This window comes from Oryctolagus cuniculus, chromosome 12 (genome assembly GCF_964237555.1).
Source record: "Oryctolagus cuniculus chromosome 12, mOryCun1.1, whole genome shotgun sequence".
In the NCBI taxonomy this organism is placed as follows: Eukaryota; Metazoa; Chordata; class Mammalia; order Lagomorpha; family Leporidae; genus Oryctolagus; species Oryctolagus cuniculus.
In genome coordinates this window covers 23,301,045-23,324,405 of record NC_091443.1, presented here as the reverse complement: position 1 = coordinate 23,324,405, position 23,361 = coordinate 23,301,045, and the positions used below count along the sequence as shown (strand labels likewise).

The 23,361-nt window shown below is 40.4% G+C and overlaps 1 protein-coding gene and 1 pseudogene across 9 annotated transcripts in view; both read right to left on the bottom strand.

Annotated features, from left to right (window-relative positions):
* Window positions 1-23,361, bottom strand: part of DDHD1 (DDHD domain containing 1) — an 84,796-nt gene that overhangs the window by 23,138 nt on the left and 38,297 nt on the right. For 5 of the 9 annotated variants that reach the window (XM_051822194.2, XM_051822195.2, XM_008269665.4 and 2 more), the window contains 5 exons: window positions 22,055-22,156; window positions 19,783-19,911; window positions 18,964-19,111; window positions 7,848-7,954; window positions 3,292-3,398 (listed from right to left, as the gene is read on the bottom strand). In XM_051822194.2, coding sequence (XP_051678154.2) covers window positions 3,292-3,398; window positions 7,848-7,954; window positions 18,964-19,111; window positions 19,783-19,911; window positions 22,055-22,156 — 593 coding nt within the window. The remainder of the gene's footprint in view (window positions 1-3,291; window positions 3,399-7,847; window positions 7,955-18,963; window positions 19,112-19,782; window positions 19,912-22,054; window positions 22,157-23,361) is intronic. The other 4 variants (XM_008269666.4, XM_002718251.5, XM_002718250.5 and 1 more) reach the window with 1 other exon arrangement.
* On the bottom strand, window positions 11,445-12,132 carry LOC103351291 (trafficking protein particle complex subunit 2-like; annotated as a pseudogene).

Sequence of the window (23,361 nt, the reverse complement as noted above, 5' to 3'; positions counted from 1 at the left end):
AAAACTGCCTTTTTTAACATCAAGCCTTGAGAAATACTTCTAAAATATGCCACAAAGTTCTCCTGCTGTCCAAGTCCATAGTGGGCCCTCAGTTTTTAAGGAAATCCTGTCTCTTTTCCTACTTTGCTTACTCTATTTATAAATTTCCTGCTTGATACTCCATTTCTCATATTAGTACTTCTATTTTTTTCTTCTTTTTTTTTTAACAGATGTATTTTATTTATTTGAAAGGCAGAGTAAAAGAAAGAGAGACAGAGAGATAGCATGCTCCATCTGCTGATTCAGTCCTCAAATAACCACAGTGGCTGGGGCTGGGCCAGGAGCTTCCTCCAGGTCTCCCACATTGGTGGCAGGGGCTCACAGACTTGGCCCATCCTCCGCTGCTTTCCCAGGTGCATTAGCAGGGAGCTGGATTGGAAGAGGAACAGCCGGGACTCAAACCAGCACCCACATGGGATGCCGGTGTCACAGGAGGTGGCTTAACCTGATGCACCATGACACTGGCCCCTCAGTTTGGTACTTTTTAACATGCCAGAGCTACTCTGTCAGGCAAGTATTGCCTTCTCTGTTGCTTCCACTTTCAATTTTGGTAACTTGACAACAACTAGCCTCCATTAACTTGTCTTGAGCATTCTTTGCCTGCTGACAACCTGAAAGCAGTTTGAGCACTTTGTGACTGGGCTGGGTTAGTCAGCAGAACACAGATTATGGGGTGATGTTCTTTCTGTGGGCACCTCAGGGCTCTATGCAGTAACACCGGGGTCTAGTTCACGTCCACGGCTGAGGAAAGAGTCATCCAGGAAAAGAGGAAGATAAGATGAGCTGTAGCGTGAGGAAGGACGAGAAGCCCCCTCTCCTTCAGGGAGGGAAATCAAGGTTACACTTCACCTGTTCAACTATTTCCCTCAGCACATGAAAAAAAAAAAAATCCGACGCTCTAGGGTGAGGCTTCTCCAACCTAGAGCACACACAGCAGAACCCCCTTCGGGGCACATGAAGCAGACTGCTGGGCCCCAGAACTTCTGAGGTGGGGCCTGGGATGTGCATTTCTCTAAGTTCCCAGGAGAGGAGGATGCTGCTGGCCCGCAGAAGGTACTTTGGTAACTACTGATTTAGCGACAAATGCACATCAATGCACATTTTAGAAATGTGAGCTCACACTGATAACCCCCTGCCTTCCTCGGGTTCTTTTTTGCCTGTATTTCTGACAAGCACTCAAAGTGATAGCTCAGTAATGTTTGGGAAACACCGCTAAAGATCACTGATGAATCTCAGTCACATGCGTGACTTCTGTAAAATCATCTAGGTCAAAAGACGAACCGAAAGCGCTGGCTGTTCTCTTTCCATCTCCTTTAGCCAGCCATCAGTTCTCTGCCTACTGCATACTTGTTTCAAGCAGTTCCATTCTGAGGATAATTATCTCTGCAGATCCGAGAGCAAAGCAGAAAGCGATGGCTTCCTCAGTCATTGTTAGCCAATGGTCGGAGCTCTGACCTGAAACTCTGCTCTTGGTAGTTTGTCTTGCTATTAATGTCACTTTCAAAAAAGCCCTTCCTATTACTCTTAGGGACATGGCTCAGCACAAGTTAGCCTAGAACGTATCAGGATATCCTCTCAGAGGTATGGGTGTAGGTATGACGGTACTTCCAACAGTTCATGGAGAAAGGGATTAAAAGTACGCGCTCCTCTCTTTCTCTGCACATGGATCTGCTGCCAGCCATCCTCGTCCCAGTTTTCTCCCTCCCTGGCTTACTGGCAGTATTGCGGTTGAGTTTTCTAGCCTTTAGGACATATCTACAATGCCCACTGTACAGTGTACAGAACTGGGAAGTATTCCACTTCACCAAGCAGGCTGTCCTTGCTGGTTAGAATCAGGCTCTCTCTGTAGCTGCTCTTAGAAGGCAAGGGAAGAAGGCACTGAGGCTGGTGCTCACCTCCAGCACGGGTGGCTATTTCATGCCTCCCCAGATTCTGTGACCAGCATGAACCCAGCAGGTACTTCCTCCATGTGGATGTGCCAGGGCCTGGCTTCTGCTCCCTTCATATTCCTGATCTCAGGCTGTCTTCCACTTAGAGGCTAACACAAACCCACGCAGGTGCACCGTTCCTCTACATCCAGTGCTACTTCACTTTTCTTGTCCACTCAATTTATAGAACCAGGGTGTAGAACAGAACCCGTTTTTCCCTGTTTCCCTTCTTCAAATCAAAGGCTATAATTGAAAAGGAAAAACAACAAATGCTGGTGAGGATGCAGAGACAGGGGAACTATTACCATTACTGGTGAGAATGCAGTTACTCAGCCATTCTGGACAACAGTATGGCAGTCCCTCAGAAAACTAAGACTAGAACTGTCTGATGTTCCTGTTATTGCACTACTGGGTAAATACCCAAATAAAATAAAACCAGCTTATCAAAGCGATTCCTGCACACACTGTACTACTTACAATACTCAAAGTATGGAACAACTGAGGTGTCCACTGACTGATGAATAAAATGTAATAACTGTACATGGTGGAATATTATTCAGTTGTAAAAAAGAAGCAATCCTAAGAATAAACTCTATAATAAGGTATGGTGATGATAATGACTAACATTTATTACATATTTTTAAAAAGAGCTAGAAGTTGTGGTATAGCAGGTTAAACTACTGCCTGCAATGCCAGCATTCCAATACTAGCAACAGCTCAAGTCCTGGCTCCACTTCTAATATAGCTCATTGCAAACGCTCCTGGGAAAGCAGTGGATGATGGCTCAACTGCTTGGGCCCCTGCCACCCACATGGGAGACGCTGATACACTTTTGAGCTCTTGGCTTTGGCCTTGCCCAGCTCTGGCCATTGCGACCATGTGGGAAGTGAAACAACAGGTGGAAGATAAGTCTGTCTCTCCCCTCTGTAACTCTGCATTTCAAATAATAAATCTTAAAACGATAATAAAAGAGCTAGGAGAGAGGAGTCTTAAAGTTCCTAACACAAAGAAGCAATCATGTTTAAGGAAGTAGAAATGCTAGATACCCTGATTTGATCATTATACAATGATTGCATATATATATAATTATCACACTATCCCATAAATCTGCATCAATCAGTTGAAATAAATAAATACTACCAGTTATTGCCTTTGTCAGATCTAAGTCATTTTATTAGCTTATACAAATGAAAATGTGTCAAAGGTGCTTGATAGAATTTGACAAATTAACTTTACAAGTTAAAAATTTTATTAAAAGTCCTAATGCTTAGTTTGAAAATGATCAGCTGCACTACTAAGGACACAAGATCATCACGGCACTTACTTCATCTCTATAAAGCGGGCTGGTGTAATACATTATGTCCATGGCACTGCTGTTCAGCATGTCCCTCAACCCTCGTACTTTGTCAGGGGTAATGGAATCAACAGTGTCTATAAAAAGAACAAAATTAAACTTACAGAATATCCTTCTAAATTACAGAACAAAAATTATACCACATAAAATAAGCCAAAACTAATTTTGGCTGTAGCAGACCTTTCCTTCCTGCAAAATACTGTAAGAAAAGTTAGTAAAAAAATAAAACATAGAATGAAGGCCATTATCAATAAAACCTGGCTTTGGCATGGCATTCAGGGGTCCCTGACCAAAAACACGCCATCTATTCTGGAATAAGGGTCAAAAGACACAATCCCAACTCTGACTTCCTTTTCAGTTTTCTTTTCATCTTGTTTCTTCTTTTGAGCTGTGCACACTGGGCCTTGCGATATCCATGTGGATGCCTGGAGTCACTGGTGCACATGGTGAGTTTTCTTAGTGTGTGTATCATAGGAGTGTTACTGCAGTGTCACAGGGCAGGCACCCATACACTTAACTTTACAAAGTGATATCAACTCCTCTTCCAAAGTGTTGTATTTATTTATATTCCCATCAGTAGTTAATGTGAATCCTCACTGCTACCAATCACCAACATATGGTTTTATTACTTTCTTAAATTTCTGCCTGATAGTTGAACATGATATTTCACTGTAGTTTTCATTTGCATGTCTTGTGATATACATTTCGTGTGTGTGTGTCCTTTCCCATTAAAGTTTCCTGCTCTTTATTCTGGATGTCAAACCTGTGGAAGTTATATCTGTTGCTGTTTCAACATCTTTTCCCAGTTTGTGGCTTCTTTTGTTCTTGATGGTCTATACAGTCAACTGACAAAGAAGCTCTTCACTTTAATTATCCCTGTTACTTTATAGCTATATTTTTTTTAAAAAAAGATTTATTTATTTGAAATTAAGAGTTACAAGGAGAGAGAGGGAGAGACAGAGAGATCTCCCATCTGCTGGTGTACTCCTCAAATGACTGTGGCTACCAGGGTCTGGCTAAGCTGAAGCCAAGAGCTAAGAGCTTCAGCTGGATCTCCCACGTGAGTGAATGGCAGGACCCAACAGTTGGGCCATCTTGGGCTGCTTTTCCAAGCTGGATTGGATGTGGAGCATCTGAGACATGAACCGGTACCCATATGGGATGCAGGTGCCGAGGGCAGCAGCTTACCCGCTATGCCACATCAACCCCATATAGTTGTATTTTTGTGTTAAGAATTCTTTGCTTGTAATGAGATCATAAAAATATTCTTGTATTTTTTTCCTAAAATTTTTGAACTTGACTTTCATATAGCATGTCTTTGATACATGTAGAAGCAGATAGCATTTTTCACCAACCACTATTTACAGAATAGGCCATCCTGTCACCAATGAGAAGTTACATCAAGCTGTGACATATCAGGTTTCCAAATTAAGCACAAATTTGTTTAGGGTCTTTAATCTGGTATACAATTCCATTTGTTCATCCTTGTGCCAACATTAAACTGCCTTAACTGCAGAAGTTAAGTAATAGGTGTGGCTATCTGGAAGAACATGTCTCCCACCCTTGAATCACTTGTTCTGTGTCTTGGCTACTTTAGGTGATTTGCTTTTCTATAACTTTAGAATTAACTCGTCAAGTTTCATTAAAAATCTATGGAGATTTTGATTGGAATGTATAAATCAATTTGGAAGCATCAATATCCAAAATGTTAAATCATTCAATCTATGAAAACTATCTTTTAAGTTAAATTTACTTTCTTAATAGTTTTACTCTAAATATAAAAAAATCTTATTAGATTTATTGGAATCTTAGTTTTGATGCCAATTCTGTTACCTGTTAGTATACAGAAATGCTATTATTTTAATATACAAATCTTCTATTTCATAAATAATAAATTTTCTGTATATTCTTTAAGTAAATAATCATATGACTTGCAAATCTAAATAGATGTTTTTGATTCTTTATAACTATTATTTCTTTTTCTAATTACACTACTAAGACTTTAAGTAGAATGGTTAAGTTGACACCTGTGACACTGGCATCCCCTACTGGAGTGACAATTCAAGTCAACACTGCTCTCCTTCCAATCCAGCTCCCTGCTCAAGTGCCTGGGAATTTAGGACCCAAGTACTTGTGTCCCTGCCACTCACGCTGGAGACCTGGATGGAGTCCGTGGCTCTTGGGTTCAGCCTAGTCCGGCCCTGGCTCTTGCAGTCATTTGGGGGGTAAACCAGTAGCTGAAGATCTGAATCTCTCTCTCTCTCTCTGTCACTCTGCCTTTGGAATAAATTTAAAACAAAATCTAGGCCGGTGCCGCGGCTCACTAGGCTAATCCCCCGCCTAGCGGCACCGGCACACCGGGTTCTAGTCCCGGTTGGGGAGCCGGATTCTGTCCCGGTTGCCCCTCTTCCAGGCCAGCTCTCTGCTGTGGCCAGGGAGTGCAGTGGAGGATGGCCCAAGTGCTTGGGCCCTGCACCCCATGGGAGACCAGGATAAGTACCTGGCTCCTGCCATTGGAGGGTGAACCAACGGCAAAAGGAGGACCTTTCTCTCTGTCTCTCTGTCTACTCTGCCTGTCAAAAAAAAAAAAAAAAAAAAAAAAATCTATCTTAAGAGTAGAAATCTTTAATTTGCTCCTGATTTAAAGGAAATGTTTTCTGGTTTTTACTACCAATGAGCACTACTGCTATTTGCTATAGGCAGACATCCTTTCATTATTTTAAAGTTTAAACACAGCAGTGCCCCACCATGACAGGACTTGGCACTGTTCCAGCACATCTAGCCCCTTTGAATGAAGCCCTCTTCTCCTCCCTTAAGACCTGGCAACTACTAATCTGTTCTTTGTCTCTGTGGTTTTGCCTTTTCCAGAATGTCACATAAATGGAAATGTAAGTTATGTAACCTTTCAAGACGGTCTTCTTTCACTCACTATAATGCCCCTGAAACTACCATAATAGTTTAAGCCTAACAGAAATCATAAAGTCAGAGTTTTACTAAATGTTAATAATAATGTTGATATTCCTAGGCATCCTGAAATTTATTTGTATAAACAGGGAAAGCCCAAAGGACAGTGCTATTATTACACCAGAACTTTACGCATGCACTGTTGCTACTGAAATCTTTCTTGTCCTTAGCATCCTTGAGGACTCTCTACAACTTCTGACCCATTTTAGTTTGATGAACTGTAACTGACATTCCCCAATGACCAGGAGACAGGGTCACAGACCTGGAAGAATCTTTCGGGCATCACTCAGGGAGGCAGCTCTGTCACCATTCAGGCCTAGAGTCTGTCTGCCTCTCTTAGTTAAATTCACCTTTTACAGAGTTCCAGTTTCCTTATCAGTAAAATGAAATAGGTATTTCAAGGAGTTTTGGGAAAATGAGGTGAGATTCTCTGGGTAAAGGGCAGAGCAGAGTGTCAGGTATGTGGTTAAGGGCTCCACGCATGGCACTGGTTTTACAACTCTCATTTTCCAGGTTATACAAATAATCATCCTGAACATTCTACCTTATTTTTTTTTTTTTTAAAGATTTTATTTATTTGAAAGACAGAGCTACAGAGAGAGGTAAAGCCAGAGAGAGAGAGGGAGGCACGCAGGGAGGCGGGGGGGGGGAGGGAGAGAGAGAGAGGGAGAGAGGGGAGGAGGAAGAGAAACAGGGGGAGGGAGAGAGAGGTCTTTCATCCGCTAGTTCACTCCCCAGATGACCACAATGGTCAGAGCTGAGCTGATCCGAAGCTAGGAGCCAGGAACTTCTTCTAGGACTCCCATATGGGTGTAGGGGCCCAAGCACTTGGGTCATTTATTGCTTGCCCAGGCCATAACAGAGAGCTGGACCGGAAGTGGAGCAGCCAGGACTTGAACTAGTGCCCAAATGGGATCCTGGCACTGCAGGCTGGGACTTTAACCCACCGTGCCACAATGCTGGCCCCTACCTTATGGTTTTAATATTCAGTGTATACAACTTTGTGCAAAGAAAGATACCTATTTTGGCTAATAGCTCTTTAAGGAAAGGAACTAAAATGATTTTGACAAGTATATTGCACAAATTCTATGCAAGAGTCTAATTCACCAGCTCAGGGAATGCATGGACAACAACAAAAGAAAATAAAAACCCTGAAATTTTATTTTCCAAATATAGGGGATGAAAGCTACTAAGGAGAAAACGGAAGCTAATATGGAACTGTGGACAACTAATGTTTTTAATGCACTAGCAAATGACTTTAAAGTAAAAAGGTTTAGAAAACATTTTGTTCCTTCCACATACACCTCACTCCCCTCCAGTGAGGACATGCATGGAAATGGTGCCACCTGTGAAGTCTACATCGTGGTCTAAATGATATGTCAGTAACTGTTTTAACAATAAATGGATTTTATTTTCTTAAATAATCTAGAACAAAGAGTAAGTATACCTCACAACAATTAAATTGAAAACACTTTGTCCCCAGGGAGCACAAGTGTTTTTCTACATTTACTTCGGTTGTTTGCCAATGACTATGTATCATTCAATTTTTAAACAAAATATACCTCCATCAAGAGTAAGTTTTGACCGCCACTCAACAGGCAGAAATTCCACATGTGTTGCATGATTGGAAAAATGCCTTTCTTCTATTTTTCTTGCAGCCTCTCTCATCCTATCAAAAAACCACAAAACAGAAAAAACAGAAAACAAAATAACAAAACTTTGAGTAACTTCACATATATATTTATATGGTCTAAAACATCTTTAATCACAATATTTCCATCTGTTCATAACTTTATCCAATTATATTTCAATTAGTGCCACACTAAGCAAGTTTGCAATACAAGGACACCTTCATCACAAAATTATTTTTTTCTCGATTTGCTGCCTATAATAATTTCAAATATTCTAGGCTTTCATATTATATTCTAAATAATTATAAGTAACCAGTTTTAGTACACAGAATAGTATCACTGTCATCACAAGCTCCAAACATTAGCAGTCATAGTCTAACTTACTTATTCTTCCACTCACTTTCCCTATGAGATTTTAAAACTATTTTTAAAACTAGGTACCATAAAATTTTTTCCCTCTTTTAGTGTCAGTTACATGAATTTTCACACATGTATAGGTTTGTGGTTACCACTACACAGTCAAGATACAGAACAGTTTATTTCCCAAATCCACCTTGTGCTTTCCCTTCAACAGTCACATCCTTCCCTCTTCTTTTATAGCAAATTGCAGATACCACATCATTTCAATTGCCAATAGTTTAGCTTAGACTTCTAAAATATAAGGATATAACCTATCAGTATCATCATGCCAAAAAATAATTATTTTTTAAGATTTATTTATTTGAAAGTCAAAGTCAGAAGGAGAGAGAGGGAGGGAGACAAAGAAGTGAGAGAGAGAAGCCCTGCATCCAATGGTTCACTCTCCAAGTGGCTGCAAGGGCCAGGGCTGAGCCAGGCTGAAGCCAGGAGACAGAAGCTTCAACCAGGTCTCCATCACAGGGGTCCAAGCACTTGGGCCATCTTCAACTGCCTTCCAGGCCATTAACAAGGAACTGGAGTGAAAGTGGAGCAGCCAGAATATAACGGGAGACCACAGACGATGCCAGTGTCACAGGAGGAGGCTTTACTGGCTACCCCACAATGCTGTCCTCCTAAATAATTTTTTAATTTAGTAAATATATGGTTTAGTAGTCATTTCCCCAGTTACAATAGCATTAGACATTTTCTTCACACTTCTTTGAGTACCAAATACAATCCATGCACTGTAATCTCTTGTGTCTTTTTAAGGTATAGGTTCCTTTCTTGTCTCCTTTATTTGTAAGTTTTTGCTGTTGTTATTCTATAGTTTCCCAGAGTCTGACTTTTTCACTCACTGCACGCTGTGGTGCTATTTCACATGCTTGCTCCTTAGTTCCTGTACTTAGGTAGTGAGATAAAGGGGCTTTGAAGACACTCGAGTTGTGTTTTGGCAAGACTACAACTCCACAGGTACACAGTCGGTTTTCTCTGTGCTGATGCTAGCAGTAATTGATAACTGCTTAAGTCCATTAATTTATCACGGCTACACAAAGTATTTTCTAAATGTTATCACTACTTATTTGGTTGTTTATAAGCTTATATTTCTAGAAAGAGACTGTCTCTCATATTAGGTAATTGGCTGCCTTGGGGTATGACCAAACTGCTTCTGTAAGAATTGAGGATTGGTTAATCTAGAACAGGCAGTACAAAGAGTTCTTCCCATTTGTTAAAAAAGTTTTCAAAATGAGTTTTTATGTTTTATATGTTTTGATGTTATTACTCACAGATTTAAACATACATAAAGTGTTTCACAACATACTCCAATTATGCTTACTAACACTCAAACTGTCTCCCTTACTTGGTCTGTCAGTCTCTTCAAGCTGGCTTCAGAGAATGTGACATAACCTTACTAGTTCTGTTTTTCTTCAAAACAATTCAGTGGCTTTTAGTATGTTCACTGAATTGTGTTACTATCACCACCATTTAATCTCAGAGCACCACAGCCATTCATCACCACAGCCATGAGCACTCATTCCTCATACCCACAGTGTGCTTTCTATCTGAGGACTGCCTACTCTGGACATTTCATATAAAAAGCATCACATGTGTTATCTTTTGTGTCCGGTCTTTTATTTAGCATGACATTGACTTCTGATTTATGTATATGAAAGGCAGAGTTAGAGAGAGAGACAGAGAGATAGAGACAGAGATCTTCCATCTGCTTGTTCATTCCCAAATGCCACCATGGCCGGGGCTGGGCCAGGTTGAAGCCAGGAGCCAGGAACTCCACCCAGGTCTCCCATGTGGGTGGCAAGGATCTCAAGCACTCAGGCCATCTTTTCCTTTCCCAGGTACATGAACAGGGCACGGGGCCCAGAGTGGAACAGTGGGACTCTGATATGGAATGTGGGCACCGCAGGCAGTGGCTTATCCCATGCACTTCAATAATGGCTCAGCAAGTTTTCAAGGTTTACCCATGTTGCATTATGAATCAGTACTTCATTGTTTATCATTGAATACTATTACGCTGTACGTACATACCACTTGTTTATCCTTTCATCAGCTGATGAACATTTGGGTTGTTTCATCTAGAGGTTATTCTGAATAATGCAGTGAACACTGGTGTGTGGACGTATTTTCAGTTCTCTTGAGAATACACCTAGGAGTGGGAGTGCTGGCTCACTTGTCACCTCTGTTTTTGAGGAACACCAAACTGTTTTGCAAAGCAGCTGCCCACGTTACACTCCCGCAGCAACACCCCAGGGTATTTTCCACCTTTTAGATATTCTACAGCCATCCTATGAGTGTGCGGTGCTGTTTGTTGCTCTGAATTGCATCTCTACTAGATGATGGTGCTGAGCACCTTTCCATGCGCTTACTGGCTCTTTGGAACATCCTATCTGGACAAACGTCTGTGCAAATTCTTCACCCATTTAAACATGTGGGTTCTTTTCTTTTTTTGTAAGTTGTAAGAGGACTTACATATCTTATCAGACACATGACTTGCAAATATTCTCTCCCCTCCTGAGGACTGTCTTCATTTTCTTGATAGTGTTCTTTGGCAAACAAGGCTTTTTTTTTTTTTTTTTTTTTTTTGGTTAGGAGTGATTTCTATTGTAGTTAATTTTTTGTTTAGTTATTAGTCACATGATTCAAAATCATAAAGCCCAAGGAACAAATAAATCCACCCTTGTCATTCAGTTCTTATCTCTGGAGGCACCTATGTATCAATTTCCTGGGAAGGAAAGCATACTCTATCAGTTTTCTAGGGCAGCCACAACAAAACACAGACTGGGTAGCTTCAACACCAGATCTCTCAGAGTTCTGGAGCCTGGAAGTCCAGCCAAGGTTCAGTGGCTTTGGTTTCTCTGGAAAGCTCTCCATGGCTTGCAGGTAGCCACCTTCTGTGTCCTCACATGGTTTCCCCCATGCACACACACAGCTGTGTCCCTTATACCAAATCTCCTTATAAGGACATCAAACTGAATCAGGGCCTATGCTGATGACTTTGTTTAACTTAGTCACTTCTTTAAGGTCCTGTGTCCAAATACAGTCACATTGTGAAGGCTGTAACATGAATCTTAGGGGAACACAATTCAGCTTATTTTATGTGTGTGTGTGTGTGTGCATAGTCTTTGCATAATGTTTAATTTTTGGTGCTTGTATAGATTTGAATAAAGGGCTATAGTAAATGAAGGTGCTTGGATTGGCTTGTGCTACCAAGGTACACATTTCCGAGTATACCCCACTGCAGCTACGCTGTTTTGGAGTTTTTCTGTGTTCAGCTTAAAAGGAGTTTCTTCCCAAGAAACTGAAGTTTTTTGTCAAACGCACTTGACTGAATAGGAGAACGGAGTTCATAAAATGGATCACAAACCTTATAAATCAGACATCAGTAAAGAAGTTTTTTATTCCATCTTTTTGCCTTTATCATGGGACATCATAAATCTCATACGTTCTGCGTGACAAATGCTGACACAAACTGCTCGTTGAACTAGTCCACAGTCCTCAAGTACTTGCTGCTGTTGTTCGGGAGCCACCTGTTCTCATCTACCAGATCAGGGGCTGCGAGGGCTATGAACTTGTTCAGATGACGATGCTCAGCTTTGCATTCTGCTTTCCCAGCGGGCAAAAACTCCATTTCAAAAACTGGATTATCATGGTGGCCAACAATTACAAAGTAGGAGCTTCCAGATGGTGTCTTCAGTATAAGGCTCCTGTAGCGAGATGCAGACAACGCAGACGCCCAGCCAGTTTCCACAGTGAGACTCGGGGCCCTGCATTCACAAGTTTTTAATTTTGACAAAATATGATGCCTTTATTTTGTGGCTCCTGCTTTAATGTCATATCTCAGAAACCAATGCCTAATACAAGGCACTGATGATTTTCTCCTATTTTTTCTTTTAGAACGTTTTATAGCTTTAGCTCTGAGGTATAATTCTTACATTCATTTTTATATACATTCTGATACTTTTGCATGTGGATATGAGGTTGTCCCAGCTTCATTTGTTGACAAGATGTTCTTTCCCTCATTAAATTGTCTCGGCATTTTTGTTGAAATTAGTTGAACTCTCAAACAGGTTCATGGAGCTATGTCTACCTCTGTGTCAGCCAGTAACACAATGTCCCAATGACTGCAGTTTAACATGAAGGTAAAAATAAGGAAGTGTGATGCCTCCAGCTTTGTTCCATGTCAAGACTATTTTGACTTTTCTGGGTCCCTTGCATTTCCATGCAAATTTTAGCATCAGCCTGTCAATTTCTGCAAGAGAGGTGGGATTTTAACAGAAATTGCACTGAATGTACAGAACAGAAATTGCACTGAATGTACAGATCAGTTTGGGAGTAATGCCATCTTACCAAGATTAAGTTTTGCAGTAGCTAAATCTAAGTCTAATTTCTTCCACTTATATGTTCTAGTTTTCAGTGTATCAAATCACACATCTGATGTTAAACTTATGATTTTCTTCTTGATGTTATAGTAAACAGAATTACTTTCTTAATTTCATTTGAGATCATCCACTCCAGATTTTACATAAATCAACTTTTAAAAATTTTTTTTTTATTTTTTGACAGGCAGAGTGGATAGTGAGAGAGAGAGAGAGAGAGAAAGGTCTTCCTTTGCCGTTGGTTCACCCTCCAATGGCCGCCACGGCTAGAGCGCTGCGGCCGGCACACCGCGCTGATCCGATGGCAGGAGCCAGGCACTTCTCCTGGTCTCCCATGGGGTGCAGGGCCCAAGCACCTCCACTGCACTCCCTGGCCACAGCAGAGAGCTGGCTTGGAAGAGGGGCAACCGGGACAGAATCCGGCACCCTGACTGGGACTAGAACCCGGTGTACCGGTGCCGCAAGGTGGAGGATTAGCCTAGTGAGCTGCGACGCCAGCCTAAATCAACTTATGTATACTGATCACCTACCATGCAACTTTGCTGATGTCTTTTCCTTTCCTTAAAAGTCAGAGTTACACATAGAGAGAGAGAGGTGTCCCATCCGCTGGTTCACTCCTCAATTGGCTCCAATGGCTGCGGCTACGCTGATCCAAAGCCAGAAGCTTCTTCTGGGTCTACCACATGGGTGAAGGGGCCCAATGACTTGGACCATCTACTGCTTTCCCAGGCCACAGCAGAGAGCTGGATTGGAAGCAGAGCAACCAGGAATTGAACCAGCGCCCAGGAGATGCCAGCACTGCAGACAGTGGCTTCTCGTTACGCCACAGTGTCAGCCCACAATGTCTTTTCCATGTAAAAACCATGTAAAAAATGATATTTTCCTCTTCCTTTCATTTTTTAAAAGACTTTACTTACTTACTTCAGAGGTAGAGTTACACAGAGAGAGAGAGAAAGGTCTTCCATCAGCTGGTTCACCCCCCAAATGGCTACAACAACTGGAGCTGGGCTGATTCGAAGTCAGGAGCCAAGAGCTTGCTTTGGATCTCCCACACAGGTATTTGAGAACCAGTGGATAAAGATCTGTCTACTTCTGCTTTTTTTTTTTTTTTAAAGAGTTATTTTTCACTTATTTGAAGGCAGAGTTTAGAGAGGCAAGGGCAAGAGAGAGAGAGAGAACAAAAGATAGAGGTCTTCCACCCACTGGTTCACTTCCCATATTGCCCCCAATGGCCAGGGCTGCACCGATCTGAAGCCAGGAGCTTCCTCCAGGTCTCCCACATGGGTGCAAGGGGTCAAGCACTTGGGCCATCTTCCACTGCTTTCCCAGGCCATGGTAGAGAGCCGGATTGGAAGAGGAGCAGCCGGGACACAAACCAGCACTCACATGGGATGCTGGAGCCGCAGGTGGATGCTTAGCTTACTATGCACAGAGCCAGCCCCTCTTCTATTATTAACACATACTTCTTTTTTGCAAGGCAAATCTGGAGACATAGACACAAAATGTCCATCATTTTCTTCCTTTCTCTTCTCCTTCTCTCATTATGTTCTTTCACCTTTACTACATTCTCACCCAATATCTCTCTGCCTCTCAAATAAAAGAAATTTTAAAAATTTTAAAAATTCATGATTTTAGGGGCTGGCGCCGTGGCACACTAGGTTAATCCTCCGCCTGCAGCACCGGCATCCCATATAGGCGCCAGTTCTAGTCCCAGCTGCTCTTCCTCCAATCCAGCTCTCTGCTACGGCCTGGGAAAGCAGAAGATGGCTCAAATGCTCGGGCCCCTGCACCCACATGGGAGACCAGGAAGAAGGCTTCTGGCTTCGGATCAGCGCAGCTCTGGCCGTTGCGACCACTTGGAATGTGAACCAGCGGAAGGAAGACCTTTCTCTCTGTCTCTCCCTCTCACTGTCTGTAACTCTACCTGTCAAATAAATAAATAGAATCTTTAAAAAGAAAATCATGATTTTAGTCCTGTTATGAGCTTGTTTCATTTGTACTTCAAAAGGGGAAGGAAGAGATTAAACATATCTGACAGTTATGATCCAATTAAGGCATAAAGAAAAACTAAAAAGTATAATACTTATAATCTCTTTCAACTAGAAAAAAAATCAACTGATAAACTAATTGGCTTTAAAAAGATATGTGTGATATCTATTTTATATATATTATACACATATAGGTAAATATGCATACACATCCTACAAGAAGTTCATGGAAAATGGAATTATAAGATTTATTTTGGTGTAAACAATCTTTTGAAATCCATGCACAGGAAGGGCTTTCAAAAGTTAATAAAAGGGGTCAGCGCAGTGCTATAGCAGGTAAAGCCACTGTCTGTAGCACTGGCATCGTATATGGGCGCTGGTTTGACTCTCGGCCGATCTACTTCCGATCTGGCTCTCTGCTATGGCCTGGGAAAGCAGTAGAAGATGAGCCAAGTCCTTGGGACCCTGCCCCCACATAGGAGACCCGGAGGAAGCTCCTGGCTTCGGGTTGGCCCAGCCTTGGGTATTATGGCCACTTGGGGGAGTGAACCAGCAGACAGAAAAACCCTGCTCTTTCTCCGCCTCTGCCTGTCTATAACTCTGCCTTTCAAATAACTTTTATAAAAAAATTTATTTAATAGAAAATGCTCATTATGAAATACTCATGTAGAGAGTACAAAAATATTCTACATTTCCAATAATTTTGAAGGAAACTTTAAAGGAAAGGAGTGGAAATAAAAATTATAAACAATAATCTCCAAGACAGATATTTTAAATTCTAAAAAAAAAAAAAAAGGGGGGGGGCCATGGGCAGCATTTGGTGGAGAGTTAACACGTCAGTTGATAAGCCTGCACCCCGTGTCAGTGAGCCCAGGCTCCACTTCCAATTCCAGCCTCCTGCTAACGCACACCCTGGGAGGCAGTAATCATGGCTCACCCCCTTGGGTCCCTGCCACACAGTCAGGAGACACAGATGGAGCTGCAACTCCTGGTTTTGGTTTGGATTGGCCCAAGATTCTGTGGGCATTTAGTGAGTGAACCAGTGGATGAAAGATACTTCTCTCTCTCTGAATTATAAATCAATGCAAATAAACAAAGCATTTTTTTTAAAAGCAGAAGTACCTGGTATGGCACCTTTTATGTGGAACAAAATGTGTATTTACCTAAACAAAATCTGGAAGAATATAAACTGAGACATAAAGACAAAGGATAATGGAGGAAGATGTAGATAGGAATAAAAATCAGGCTTCTAGCCTATTCATTTTTATATATTGATTTGTACATCAGGCAAATGTATTTCCTATTCAGAATTTAAAATGTGTTTTCTAAGATTTATTTTGTATTTACTTGAAAGGCAGAGCTCCAGACAGAGGAAAGACAGAGAAGGATGGTTCACTCCCCACATGGCCGCAATGGCTGGGGCTGGGCAAGGCTGAAGCCAGGAGCCCAGAGCTTTCTCCTGGTCTCCCATGTGGGTGCAGGGGCGTGAGCACTTGAGCCATTCTCTGCCGCTTTCCTAGGAGCACTTGCGGGGAGCTGGACCTGAATCCGAGCAGCTGGGTCCCGCATGGGATGCTGGTGAGGCAGGCAGAGGCCCAGCCTGCTGTGCCACAATGAGGGCCCCTGTGTTGACACTCTTGTCTACTATGGGTTCTCCTCTCAAGCTGTCTACACTTACGGGTTTATGTCTTTTTTTCCCCTAGTTTTGAATGTATGCCTTTCTTTTTTTAAAATCCTTTTGCCATCATTTTTAGTGAGGTTTCTGGAGGGAATAAGATAAGCTTATGTGTTTAACCCATCATGACTAAATTTCTTTATTCTCTTCTAAAATTATAGCTTTAAATTGCTAATTTAGGCCACTAGGTACTTAGCTTCAATGAAAATTTTCCTTGTGATAAAACTTCACAGAAAAGTAAATACAGTTTTATTTGAAATATATTCATCCCATATAGTAAGCCAATTCTGGTGGTCTGTAGACCACGTCAATAGTGTAATAATATAAGCTATGTTAATAACAAACATATTTCGCTGGAACAAAGTGAGTACAACTAATGTAATTCATTAGCAAGTTCAGTAACACAAGGTAAGAGGGAAAACCTCTATTTCTAGGTATGTGAGATGCGATTTCAAGAGAAGCTTAGGGAATCAGTGGTTGCCAGTTGAACAGAGTGTGTATCCCCTTCATCTACCTTGTTCATTTCAACTCTGCTCTCCCAAATCCAATCACAAGGACAAGTAAGCTTCAGACTGGCACTGTTATAGGAAGAACTGATTGGACTTCCTTTACAAAGCTGGACAACTAACTGAGGATTGGAGAAAGCAGGAAAAGAATAAGTCATTCTCCTTTGGTTTTCGCATCCACTTATAAGCAGAATTCCTTTCTATGAACATTCCTTATCAATTACTAATTTATGTGGAGAACTGTCCATCAAATTAACCTGAAGAAATTACAGCAATCAATATGTAACGTACACTTGGTGCTCTGGACCACCTTGCATTTATCATCCTGTGTCCAGTAGTAGATCCTGATTTTTATCGGTGGCTCTACCACTCCCTACAGTTAATGACAAAGCCAATTTCCATCCCATTCTAGGGTGGGACTATGACAAGGCTGGCCAGTGAGACCCTGTCTGGCCACATGAAGAGATTTAGGATGTCTGGATGCAACACATCAACCACTGAAGTGCAAAGACTCGTGGGGAATGTCGGGGAAAAAAGACTTTTAATGAACACAGGATGGCATACACCACATCAGATACAAACCAAAGGAGAAGTCAGACACTGCTCCACGCTGAAGAAGGGGAGGACAGAGAAACCGCAGTGTGGACCTGATGAGCTGTTTACAACATCACTCCTGCACCCTTCCCTTTTATGGTTGACTGTGGGCTAGGTTTTCGCCTACTTGTTCCCAAAGAAATCAAATTGATAATTTCTCATTTACCAACTGCTCCAGAGAGAATATACCAATGACCTACATCAGGCTCCTAGATGGCAGAAGAAAAGATTTGCAACCTCGCGTAAGAACATAAAAACCACGAGAAGTAATGCAGAGTCAGCAGAAAGTAGAAGTCGGATCACAGGGAAGAGACTGAAAGGATCAGGTTGGCCTAACGGTGTCTGACAGTTGCTTTTTTTTTGTTTAAGTGAACTGCACTTCCTCTTTAACCCATTGGCTGGCGTTGTGCAATGAGCTACGCTGCTGCCTGAAATGCCAGAATCTCACATCGGAGTGCTGGTTCTAGTTCTGGCTGCTCTGCTTCCGATCTAGCACTCTGCTAATGTGCCTGGGAAGGCAGCAGAAATGCCCTGAGCACTTGGATCCCTGCTACCCACACCTGGGTGACCAAGCGGAGCTTGGTCAATAACCCTCCCTTTTAATACACCCGGATCTGTCAGATTAGTGTCCATGTAACAAACACCTGAGGCAGACTAAGTTCACCAAGAAGAGGTTTATGGAGCTCCAGTTTCCTGCATGGGCTCAGTTCTGGTGGGAACACAGGCAGAGCAAACATGTGAGGCAGGAAGCCCAAGATGCCGGGTGGCGCCCACTCAGCCTTTTGTAACAATCCCCTCTCCAGGACTAACCAGTGTCCTCTGAGAAACAGCTTTTTTCCCATTTACTGCAACTGACCTCAGGACCTCCCTCTAGGCCCCGCCTCTTAAAGGTTCCATCAACCCCCTGACAATCCCACACAGGGATTCAAGCCTCCAAGCTATGGACCTTGTTTGGGGGACAACATATCACATTCACACCAAAGCAACAGTCTTTAACGCTTTTGAAACACACGAATGTAACACATACCTTAATATCACCTTACAGAGCTTTTAGAATCAAGCTGAGCATAAATTAATGTAAATAACTTTCTGGTGTATTACTAAGGCATGTGCATTCCACATAACATTCAGAGTTCAGTTTTCTCTGGACAGTCTGAGCTAACTGGCAGTTCAGAGTCAAGCAAACTCTGTAGTCGTCTTATTTCCTGAAGTTCAAGAAGATATAAATTTCACAGATTTTTCTTCCTTTCAAACCCACATAACAATGTATTAGGCTAAAAAGGGCCTTCCTACTCCCCTCCTCTATACCGTGCGGATTGAACACCAATCATCATCAGTTATCTACTTATAAAATGTGAACCAGATCCTGAAGCTTGGTCTGTAACTTGGTACCAGACTAGCTGGCAGTGGGGTGAGTGCATTTTGTTAATCTTCATGCACTGGGACACAAGTCTGGATTCTAGACACCATGTAGAACGTATTCATCCAAGCACTCACATGGCTGTATTTTTGATGATTCTTCCTTGGTCCATTTTCTGCCCAATGCCATGTACAACAAACACAATATGGGTGGTCTGCGATGGCTTATCTTCCAACGTGGCTTCTTCTACGTAACCTCTATGAAGTCTGGTCCCGCTACTTGATGCTGCAGAAAAAAATATGATTCTATGTTTACTAGTTATTCTGAAAAACAAACAAAACACCCCAGCATTTTTATAATATGCTTACATAAAAAAAGAAATAAAAGGAGTATTAAGAAAAATCCTCACTGGGAGTAGAGAAAATTTGTAAGATAATGTGTATTAATTGTCTCTGACATAAACTGAACTGGACAGGACACCAAAACTTGAAACCAAAAGGATTAAGAAAGGACAAAGTGGACAAAGTAAACACTGAAAAATTCCAAACTTCTATATCTAAAAAGGAAGTGGGGAACAAAGATAAAAGAGATAGCAAATTTAGAAAAATTATGCAAAATATACCTACAAATTTAGATATTAAAAAACTTACTAACCAAAAAATAAAAATACAACCATTCAAATAGCAATATGGGTAAAGACATGAAAAGGTAACTTAGAAAATAAGTACACCTAATATACATAGAAAATAAGATATGAATCTTATAACATTAATATCTAATTATTGATGAATACATGTTAACCCAGTAACTTTAATACAAGGTTAATTTAACAGGATACTCATCACCAAATTTAGTACGTATCTAAAAAAACAACAAATAGAATTTGAATCATCTATTTGGATATAAAAGTCAGATTCCTGAAATTTTCACATGCTATAGTGATATTAAACTATTACCTTTAGAAAATCCCAGTTTTTGGGTAACTGTTCTTGCTATTTTAGATGTTGTTGCATCACTGTAAAGATACACTTCATCCACACTGTGCCAGTCCACATGGTTTCGACTCAGTTTAAAACTATGAATAGCTGTGGTAAAAAGAAAAAAAAACTAATTTGAAGGTCTCTAAAACAAATTTCATTTGTGTGAGAAAAGGCTTTAATACTTAGATTTTAAAAATCAATATTATCTAACAACTCTGATGGTAACTTAGTTCAATAAAAAAACTGTTATATTAAAAAAAGTTAGGGGAGGGCATTTGGCCTAATGATTCAGCCACCATCTGGGACACCTGCATCCTACACTGGAGTGCCTGGGACTGAGTCCTGACTCTGCTCCTGGTAACAGCTTCCTGCTAGTGCAGGAAGGACGTGAGCTGTCTCTCTCACTGCATTTCAAATAAGTAAATAAATAAAAAACCTGCATGATGCAAGCAATGGATGGGGACTTAATCCTATAAATGATTAAACATGCTACAGGAACAGCAGTTAGTGAAAACAACATGGACTAACTGGCTTCCTACCATAATTTAATCACCAACATGTAGTTATTTTGATTTTTACTGAGCTGCTTTCCCAGGTTATTTGACAATTCCTGAGGTCTAAGAGTTACCTATTTGAAAGTCTTCAATAATTTGGACCCAGAAAATAAAGTTCCTTGTTTTCTGTTGATTTTACTAAATACCAAAACATCTGTAAAACTTTTACTCAGTGCAAGACAGAACAAAACTCAGAAGAAAAAAAAAATTACCTCCAAAATGGAAAGAGAATAATATATTAGAATATTAGGTACTTTTAGAATGGATACTGGGGCCAGCGCTGTGGCATAGCAGGTAAAGCCGCCGCCTGCAGTGCCAGCATCCCATATGGGCACCAGTTCATGTCCTGGCTGTTCCACTTGCAAGCCAGCTCTCTGCTATGGCCTGGGAAAGCAGTAGAAGATGGCCCAAGTCCTTGGACCCCTGCACCCATGTGGGAGACCTGGAGAAAGCTCCTGGCTCCTGGCTTCAGATCGGCTCAGCTCCAGCCGTTGTGGCCAACTGGGGAGTGAACCAGCGGATAGAAGTCCTTTTTCTCCTTTTCACTGTAACTCTACCTCTCAAATGAATAAACAAAATCTTAAAAAAAAAAAAGTGAGGGATATATCTTTTTACCTTCATGTTCAAATCAGTATGGTTATTGCCTTTCTGTAACTGGGAGTAGGCTTGGAAAAATTAAGTCTAAAACCAGAAATCTAAACCTGTGTTCCTTCAGGAGTTTACATGCTCTCGTGACACAGGGACTGTATCTTCATCATTTTGCATCCCAAGCCTAAATACTGTGCCCTAGCATAGTGCCTGGAACATATCACAGATTCAGTAATGTTTGTGAAAGCAATGCATTGAGAAAATGGACATTAACTTATCTACCTATTCATACATGCTATTTTATGTAAAAAGAGGGGTACAAAGAGATTAAGTGACTTGCCACCTAGCTAACAGGCAGAGTCTAACTTGAAGATGACTAAAATTACCTCAAGCTCAATATAAAGATTTAGCTCTTTAAGATCAAAGATCATAAAACATTTTTAAGAAAATCTGTTCATACTAGAATACAAAGTACATTATAAGAACATTATTTCTTAATTATGTTACAAACAAATTTCAGAAATTTATGAAGTGAGAATTTATATGTACTTACCTGCCAGGACACATTACTAATACTGAATATAAAATCAAAATTCAATTAACACAGTAAACATTAATAGTACCTTCACAGTTTCAAAGAAAATAATGTATAAGGCCATTTTTTAAATAAAAGAGTATTTCATAAAATAAAAATATTTTGAAAGTTTAATATTTATTTATTTTCTAAATCTAAGAATTATCTGATCCAAGTCACTACTTTAAGCCATTTTATCTAATGCTTCTAAACCACATTTTTATTAAAATAATTTAAAACAGCATACACTAGCAACATTAAAACTATATGACCAAACTATTTACAGAAAAATGTTAAGCCAGCAAATTTCGTTTCTCTTTAAATTATCCACACATTGTCTTAATATGGGTGAACACCCTCTTACAGGAATATACATATAGTTTACAAAGGTCTACATACACTTAAAATAGCACTAAGCAAAATAGCATTATGGGCACATTTTAAAAAAAACCATTTCTATGCTTTAAACACAACTGAATGCTATAAGGCAGGAATAGAACTACAGGGAGAAATAAAACTACAATTACTGTACCTTGGGAACGCTTTCTTTTAAGACCTGCCGCATCTGTATTCTCCTTATATCCTCTCCATTTGAACAGAGAAGGGAGGGAGAAGGGAGGGAGGTGGTAGACGACTGAGAAAGCAAAAACACTGAGCTTCAAAGTAAATTTTAGATGAGGTTTGTCATGTTGCCTTTTCTTTTGTATTTGTGAAAAATAAATTCCATTTGATAAACATTATTCTAAATATTTATGTAATCTCTAAAATCAATAAAGCACATTAGTTTAATGTTTATCAAATATATGCTCTATTTTTAGAAAAAAGGCAAATGATAGCTAAATTGATAAATCAAAGACATCTAAGTGATCATCATCAGTTTTTGCATAGATAGAGTAAAAGAGAACATAGCATTTTTGAATGTTCGAGAGATTATGAACTACATTTTTACAAAGCTAAGGTTATTTACTCTCACCATCTTTGTACTCTGACATAGCCAAAGCCTCAGTACACTGACAGTGCAACACATAGGATTTCAAGCATCTAAGGCGGCTTTCCTGGAGAAGACACCACAGCACACACTCCACTAAGTGCTTCCCACTGCTGAAGGTTAATGGCTCAAGCTTGCCCTCAGAAATATTTTTACAACTCTGCTCAAGGTGTTAAACGATTTTTTTTGAATGAAATTTCTACTAAAAAACAAAAATCAAAATCTACAAAAACTGTCCCTTTTGGAAAGATTTACTAGTGACAAAATTATTTAGAAATCGCCATTAGTAAAAATGTATGCTGTGACATCCTGTAAGCACAGAGCAGAAAACACAAATCCAGGCACATATCTCCTATCTGGCAAATCAGTAGATAACCTTAAAGTCAGCATTTTTACTGTCAAATTTTGCTAATTATGTAAATTTCTCAATTTTAAGTAAGCAATTATTTAAGCCCAATTGAAATTGAACCTTACAAATCAGCTTATCAGCTGTGTTAAATTACAGAATTTTATGAATGAGTTAAATTTATTTTCTAATACATTTGATCTTCATCCTCACTCCCTTCTATATTAATGTGACATTCAAAGGTTAAATACTGCTCAAATACAAAATATTTAGTTCTTGTTGTAGGTACTAGAAATAGGTCAAATCTGTTGTATATACAGATGAAGTATATTCAGATTTGTGCAATAAAAGAGATTGAGAAATGTTTACATGGCACTTTCGTAACTACAACTACACATCATGAGATGGCTGTAAATACTACAGACTAGGACTAGAAGCTAGGGAGCTACATCAGGATTCTAAGAATATTTCAGTATCGCAGAGTGGCGGAAAATGACAATGGAGG